This window comes from Electrona antarctica (genome assembly GCF_951216825.1).
Source record: "Electrona antarctica genome assembly, chromosome: 4".
NCBI classification, from domain to species: Eukaryota; Metazoa; Chordata; class Actinopteri; order Myctophiformes; family Myctophidae; genus Electrona; species Electrona antarctica.
The window spans coordinates 52,684,603-52,692,915 of record NC_136809.1 but is presented as its reverse complement, the minus strand read 5'-3'; the positions used below and the strand labels follow the sequence as shown (position 1 = coordinate 52,692,915).

The window sequence follows — 8,313 nt, the reverse complement described above, 5'->3', positions numbered from 1 at the left end:
GCGCTATGTCAAAACTGAAGGCACAATTCTCCAGGGGATTTCCTTTGCGTGCGTGAACAGAAGTCCCCCCGGGAAAAGACGCGCTGCGATTGGCCCAGTAGTCACTTCCGAGTTGACAGCGAGAGCCCACGACGAGGAGTCGCATGAGTGCATGACGTCGCTTGGGCAGCGACGCCACAACGCAGCGTGCCTTAATCCAGCCAAATGCCTTCTGCAGCAGCAGGTCCGCTTGACTTCCTGCCTCCAATGGAGACACGTCGCTCCAATCAACTGCAGCGGCCAATGAGGCATCTATTATTTTTTTTATATCTATGCTCGTCCGTCCGTCCGTCCGTCCGTCTGTCTCCTCCAGGGTTCAGTCTTATTGCGTCCAGTCAGAGGTGTCATGTGGTCTCCCAGTGAAGGACGCAGCAGTGTCCTTCACACCGTCCGTCCTTCACCTCAAGAGTTCATCACAGGGACACAGAAAAGTTCACCTGAAGGTCAGGCCCTCGCCCTCCTCGGTCTCTCGTCGCTCCGTGACCCGTGAGCTCGGACGACCCTGGCTCCTGGACTCAAAGGTTATCTGACCTTCAGGAAGAGAGAGAGAGACGGATGGACGGACGGACGGACGGACGGACAGAGGCAGAGAATGAGGGAGAAAGGAGTGAGAGAGAAAAGGGCAAAAGGATGAACGTTAATGCATTGTTGACCAGTATTTACAGTAGTATGTACAATGTTATTTTCATTTTGTCAGGAGACTCCTATAGTATAGTTCACAAGGAGTAACAAATAACGTGACATGTTGCCACATGTGACTTGTGTACTTACTGTACATCATAACAACAATAATAATTTAGATTTTAGGCCTCAATATTGAGACGGCTGTCTTGTCCGTGTCTTGTCCGTGTTTAAAGGACCACTTCACCACTTTTCAACTTCTCTTCCTATAATTGGTCCTAACTAATGTTCATGATAAAATACCACAATGTTTTCCTACTCAGTCTGTGTCTCATAGGAAGGCTGTGGGCAGTTCAGAAACCCGTCCACCAGTGACATCATCGATTGTGAATCCAAGCTAATAGAAACGGCAGGCTTTCTTTTCCTGAAAAGTTGCAATACAAAAGTTGAAGCCATCGTTCTCACGATAATAAAAATCTAAATATATTTAAAATAAAAAATGGTGGTGTTTTATCATGAACATTAGTGAGGACCAATTATATGAAGAGATGTTGAAAAGTGGTGAAGTGGTCCTTTAATGGCTGCCTCAATGCATTTCCAATGGAAGTCACATGGTTTGACCAAACATTTTTGTTTGATGCGGGGGAGGGGGGCACAACACAGCCATCAAACAAAAAAATGTTTGGTCAAACCATGTGACACCCGTCATGTGACACAAGACGGTGTTTTTAGGTGTGAGTGAGGCCTTAGGCTTCACGTTTTAATAACAAACTACACCAAGGAATCTTTATCCTGAATATTTATTTTCCTTTTTGTATGGTTCAACCACTTGCATCCTACATAATGTGCTTCCTTAGTGTCGGTCACACTCTGACCTAGTGTGTTGTTTGCCGAAAGGCACTGGTTACTGAAAAATAGCCCAAAAACTGGAAAATTACAGAAAAATCTACAGTCCTTGCTGCAGAGATGACGTGGTTTTTGTCAGGTGAAACCTGACTAATGACAGCTCATGAAATGTAAGCGACCTAGTCATCAATGGGAGTCCCACCCCATGCCGCCTAAGACAATGGGAGTCTGACCCCATTGGCATTTTTTAAAATTCTTCTAAATCCTCCAGTTTTCTGAAATAAATATTTTCACGATTTTTCAAAAATAGCAGACCTACAAGCTTGTAGCGCGCCACTCGGTGGCGCGCTATGAGCTTGTAGATCTGCTATTTTTCAATAGCTAAATTATAACATAATACTTAAAACACCAAAAGGGGTTCCCACCCAAAATGGGTTAAATAGGCTAAGCCCCTCCCACTGGACCATACCAAACCTGAATTGATTCCACAATTTTACAGTTAATTTCCCAATGTGCAGAGACAATACATTACATGTACACATTTTAAAGTGTCACATATTGCTCAACAAAATATCCACATAATAAACATAATGACTAGTTGCCCACTTTACACATTAAACCCACAGTTGGTATGCTCTCTACACTGGAGCCAACAATCAGTCATCAATCAACAATCACACAATATATAAAGTCAAACAAATATCACTCTGCATTGCAACAAAGTATAGTTCAAACGTTAACCCTGTTTGTGTGAAAACATTCCTGTTATAAGTTATAATTAAGTTAACTGCCAGAGGTGTCTGCACTCGGATCCCTTCATTCGTTCTTCTCACTAGAACCAAATCTCTCTGGCCATAACATGTGTTGCTTTGCGATGCGTCGGAAGCTAAGGGTCGATTCATACTCCTATTTTACCGCTGTTTCGGCGCTGTAGTGCCGAAATGATTTCGGCTCGTCAGAAATTTTCAGGAGCACCGAAGAGCCGACTTTAGGACGGTACTACCCGCCCCCCCCGAACCTCAAATGACGTCACATTGTAGGCTCTACAGCGCCGAACCGACTTTTATTCGGCTCTAAAAATAGGAGTATGAATCGGCCCTAAGAGGTTGTTTGTGGCGTAAGCTTGTAAGCTTGTAAATATATAAATAAATAGGAAAAAAAAACCTTTACCTGTACTTTTTGTGGCAAAAGCGCTCAAACTTTCTTTCTTTTCCTGCCTTGATCCCTTTACCCCTCTCGAGGACTGATAATTATTTATGCATCTTTTGTAAATGTCGCTGTAAGGTTAATATTAACAAAGCATCATACTTGAAGCTGTAGTATTCTCTTCTTCCCTTTCATTGTTTTTCTTGGAAAAAAATGTCACGATGAGAACTATGCACAAAAATGAATTTCATTTTAATTTTTGTGGGGTGTTCATGTGGTTCATATTATGTGGTTAACTGCACCGCAATATTACAGTATCCAGTATTTCTGAATTGCCAATCACAATACACCATCCCCAGTACAATATTTGCCTGTCGGGGGAAAAAAATGGGCGTTTCTTTTTCATGATTGGTTCGCATGGTTGAAGGACAGCCTTGTTTTCCCATCGTCCGCTATCTGCAATTCCCAAGTTCCCATGCTCTGGAGGGGCGGTCCACAGACTCCGATATGGCGGACAGAGTGTGAAGTTAAGACATTGCGCATTTCACTGAACAGGACAATAACAGCAACGACGTTGTGAGATGATGTCGCGAGACAGGCTGCAGACCTTCACTGGATCCGGCCTGGCGAGGCCCGAGTCTGTCCGTCTGACAATAGGCCTGTCTCACAGCCCCCTTTCCACGCCCCCTTCCGGAGCTAGTGGTGTCATTTAATCATTAGCATTTACACTTTTTTTTCTCTGGAGAATCTAAGTACATTTCCTAATGTTAAAATGTCAAAGACCGATAATAATATGAAGAAAACACAATGGTATAACAACTCAAATAAGTAGAATAAACCTTACCTTTACAAAACAGTATAGTTTGTGGCTTGTGAAAATACCTCTTTTAACATGGAAGCCTATGGACCGCAGACAAAATAACACCACTAGCTCCAAAAGGGGGCGGGGAAATGCTGTGAGATAGGCCTATTGCAAGGACGTGCAGAGAGTGTTAGAGAGGCAGGGGCTGACATCCCGTAAGAGGGCACTTTTAGACAAAAATAGCGAGAATAGCAGATCTACAAGCTCTCAACGCGTCGCAGCGCGACGCGTTGAGAGCTTGTAGATCTGCTATTTTCGGGGCGCAACCCAGCACTCTTTAGCTAGTGGAGATGCGGTGTGTGACGACATGGATTTCTAAACAAATTTGTTCAGCGCAAAATGCTGCGTTCAAGTTCAGGAGACTTTGGGGGAAAAAAAGGAATTCTTCCTGAATGCTGGAAAGGAGAGGAGTGGCATTTTGCATTTCTTTCACCATAAGTAAATGCTGCATTCGTGGTCTGGAGAGGGCAGTTGTTTTACAGACGGGTAGAAGGGCAGAGGCTGAAGCCCCCTTTGATGTCTATGTGTGCACGTCCCTGGACAATTGACATTCATGCAATCTAGTAGTTATCGTTTCGTTAACAGTTCTATATTCTTGCATGTGTTTTTGTTTCATCATCATGTTTTCTGTCTGCTAAGGTGTTTACCTTCTGCAGTTCCTCTCGCAGCCAGGAGGGGAGCGGCTGGCCCAGACGATGGAGCAGCTTGGACAGCTCAATGTTCTGGTCCCGGTAGTACCTGGAGAGATACGCCCGGGCCTGGAACACACAGGGAGGAGGGGGGGGGCAAGGCAATTGGATTAGTTAATATACAGTAGCACCTTTCATACACAAGGCAATTCAAAGTGCTTTACAGCAGTGGTTCGCAAACTTTTTCATGTCAAGGACCCCCATTTGAAAAGATATGCCACAGGGACCCCCATAAGAGAATATTTTTACCGCTCTAGCAGTGATTCTCAACCCGTTTTAATTTCAAGGACCCCCCAGTGTGACATGTATTAAGTCTACGGACCCCCATTTAATGGCATTTCTATCTTGGAGACCCGAATTTATATTGTAAAATCAATGTTAATTTAACTCTGAGAGTGTACAAATGGAACCAAATGGACCCATAAGGGTCCATTTTGTTCCAAACTATCATTTAGCTGGGGACCCCCTGGAACTCCCTCAAGGACACCACTTTGGGAACCACTGCTTTACAGGATAAAAACAAATACAGACAGTACACTTCAAAATGAACAAATATAATAGATACAATTCAAAACTGTAAGATAAAGGAGCATATAAATTAGAACAAACACTCCAACCTTTGATTAACAAAAAACAAAGACAAAACAGCTCATTTAAAGCCCAGGCAAGACTTTAGCTGTTATTAGACATCATACTTAAAAATGGTTGGGGATTTCCTAATGTAACCTGGAACATTATTCCAGGTTTGTGGTGCATAATAGTGAAATGCTGCTGGGGATGGTGGAGAGACAAAAGAACAGGTTGTGGTGAGAGAGAGAGCGGGGGGAGGAGGAGGAAGAGGCAGACAATGAGAAATGGAGAGATGAAGCACGTTGTCACCATCCTAAGATTACTTCATTTATTTCTCTTCAATAGGACCTGTGGGCCACTATAGGGGACCAGTGGCAGGAAGCAAAAAATATATATATATATATATATTTTAAAATACATGAAACATGCATAAGACGACGGCTGCTGTATGTGTGAAGCCACATATCTTTACCGTTGCTCCCTTACTTCCCCTTCATTTGTCTTCTCTTGTCTATTCCCCCGGCTGGAAGCTCCAATACATTTTAATTACACATGACACAGGCGAGGCCACTGATAGAATATATGTTAAGTGTGTGCGTGTGTGTGTGTGTGTGTGCGTGCATGTGCGTGCGTGCGCACACATGCGTATGCGTGTGTTCACGTTAGAGTAAATGTGTAATTCATTGTCTGTGCGTCTCTCCTCCATGGAATTAGTGGCCGAGACACAGATTTATAGATTAGATTGTGTCGCTCTGTCTGTGCCCTTCCTCCCTTCCTTCCTCCCTCCATCCCTCCCCTCTTCCCTCCCTCCCTCCCTCCCTCCCTCCCTCCCTCCCTCCCTCCCTTCCTCCCTCCATCCCTCCCCTCTTCCCTCCCTCTCTCCCTCCCTCCCTCCCTCCCTCTCTCTCTCTCTCCCTCCCTCCCTCCCTCCCTCCCTCCCTCCCTCCCTTCCTCCCTCACTCTCTCCCTCCCTCCCTTCCTCCCTCCCTCCCTCCCTCCCTCTCTCCCTCCCTCCTCCCTCTCTCACTCCCTCTCTCCCTCCCTCTCTCAGGGGGAGCCGCTTCACTATTGAATCCTCATAATTAGGTTGTATAAGATCATGGCTGCAACACATTGGCTGACAGTACGATTTGAAGACGCTTTAAACTCATCGTGCAGTCAACGTCGCCACACAAATAATACAAAACTATGGAAAACCACGACATCAAATTATAAAATGAAATAGTGTGGTTAAAATAACTTTTTTTGTTTCCTATACACAAAGAGTTGGATGCATATAGAGCATTCCCACAAAGTGTGTGCGCGCACGCACGCACGCACGCACGCACGCACGCACGCACGCACGCTCCGATTCCAAACTGCTGCAGGCCGGTTTAAGAGTATATGGCCAAAGGTCGACTGCATACCTGCATAAGTATTTCTGCATGTGTGCATTAACGAGGTTAGTTTCCTGGCAAAGACAATGTCAAGTTGGTTCCTTGTTTCTTCCCAGCAGTCAGCGGTTGGTGCCTCTAAATGCATATAAAGAAGATATGGGACACCGCCGCCAGGCCAACTTGAAACCCATCGAACTGGTCGTACAACAAATGGGACTCTATAAGCCGTATTCCGGTATACAGGACTTGAACCCAGGCAATTTTAACCCATTCAGGGCGGGAACCCATTTTTGTGTTTTAACTAAGCATTATGTTATACTTTAGTTCAGATCTACAAGCTCATAGCGCGCCACCGAGTGGTGCGCTGTGAGCTTGTAGGTCTGCTATTTTTGAAAAATCGTGAAAATGCGGCACAAAGCTTTGAATAATTATATATTATTTCAGAAGACTTGGGCCGTCGCTGCACTTCCGGTCGCCAGTTCATTAATATGATGGACATACGGTCGTGATTTTGTAGGAAACAAAAAAAAGTTCTTTACATTTCATTTCATAATTTGATGTCGTGGTTTGTCATAGTTTGTATTATTTCTGCGTGCGTGCGTGCGTGCGTGCGTGCGTGCGTGCGTGCGTGCGTGCGTGCGTGCGTGCGTGCGTGCGTGCGTGCGTGCGTGCGTGCGTGCTGAAGCATGTGTGTGTGTACCTCCGGCTCCATGGGTGCATACTTCCTCCCTTTGCTCTTCCCCAAACACTTGGTCCTCCCACCATCGAGCAGCTGACACCAAAAGCCCTTCTGAGGGTCGAACCTGAGAGAGTCGAACAAACACAAAAAAGACAAGGCAAAATCTCTATTCACTGTTAGTCCCCCATGCCATACCGTTCAGAAACAATACTTGTCGTGCAGGGGTGTGTGTGTCTACGGAGCCTTGATTGAAGTTCAAATTCAGTCTTATTGTTTCAGACAAGGCAAAACATAATTATCTGTATTCTTTGTCTGCGTGAATTAAAAGAGACAAAAGGAGTTGAGAGCTCCACCCCCCCCCCCCCCCCCCCCCCCCCCCCCCCCCCCCAGAAGGGATACAATACAGGCCTGAAATAAATGATGTGCTGTCAGGAGGTTGTCATGATGTCACACAGAACAGAAGCTCTGTGGTAGGATTAGAACAACGTTATAGACTTCTCTGGAAGTCAATCCTTTCTGCATTTTCCTTCCCAGAATGGTCCCCAGTGAGGGGTGGGGGGGGTGGGAGGGGCTGGGAAGGAGCGGGCGGGCGCAGAAGTCAAGGCAGATGGACGTGCGCTTATGAGAAACAGCAAAAAACAAAAACTTCGGCGAAAACAGAAGCTCAACGCGAGGATAAAGTAGTGATGCGCCGAATATTCGGCCGCAGAAAATATCCGGCAGGAAAATTCTCGGCAGAAAATGGCTAAAAATGCATTTTCGGCCTATTCGGTTTCAGCCCCGAACAGGCAGAAAACATATCACCCAATAGTGTGTGCAATTAATGCATTCAAAAGAGCTGAATCAATGTTTTATGGACCCATAATAGTGATTATTATTTAAGTAAAGTTTTTATTTTTTCTAAATCACTACTACTACTACTACTAATTTGGTGTTGAAACTTTGAATTTCTCTAACTATTATAAACTTTCATGACCTAAGTACCAGCCTAAGTACTAGTGTTGCACGGGGCCAGCTTTTTTTCATAACCCACCCGTCCCATGATACGTACTTAGTGAGTACATATCATTTATGAAAAGGCTACTACAGTGAATTCGGTTTACGGAAGTTGCTGTAGGCTATATGGGGATTATCTGACTCACGTGAGGGTGTGTAGATCTAATGACTCACGTGAGGGTCTGTAGATCTAATGACTCACGTGAGGGTGTGTAGATCTAATGACTCACGTGAGGGTCTCAGAGTAGTTGAAGTGAGGAGTGACTCCCAGGAACCTCTGCACCTCGTCCATCACTGAGGCGGGGTCACTTCTGAGCTGCTGGCCGTCTATGATGAGCAGCTACACACGCACGTAAACACGCACAGACACACATGCACAGACACACACACACACACAGACCCGGAACGGTTACTGTTTGTACTGTTTATGGATGGATGAGTGTATTAACAGTGTGGCAATAAAGTTTGTGTGACTGTGTGTGCGTCTGC

The 8,313-nt window shown here is 45.2% G+C and overlaps 1 protein-coding gene across 1 annotated transcript in view; it reads right to left on the bottom strand.

Moving 5' to 3' along the window:
• Positions 1–492: 492 nt before the first annotated feature.
• The window catches only part of LOC306922123 (bifunctional heparan sulfate N-deacetylase/N-sulfotransferase 4-like), a gene marked incomplete at its 5' end in the record, with an annotated part of 66,169 nt that continues 58,348 nt past the window's right edge, over positions 493–8,313 (bottom strand). Inside the window, 4 exons of the mRNA XM_079499519.1 lie at positions 493–570; positions 4,162–4,272; positions 6,850–6,952; positions 8,055–8,164. Coding sequence (XP_079355645.1) covers positions 562–570; positions 4,162–4,272; positions 6,850–6,952; positions 8,055–8,164 — 333 coding nt within the window. The 3' untranslated portion in view covers positions 493–561. The remainder of the gene's footprint in view (positions 571–4,161; positions 4,273–6,849; positions 6,953–8,054; positions 8,165–8,313) is intronic.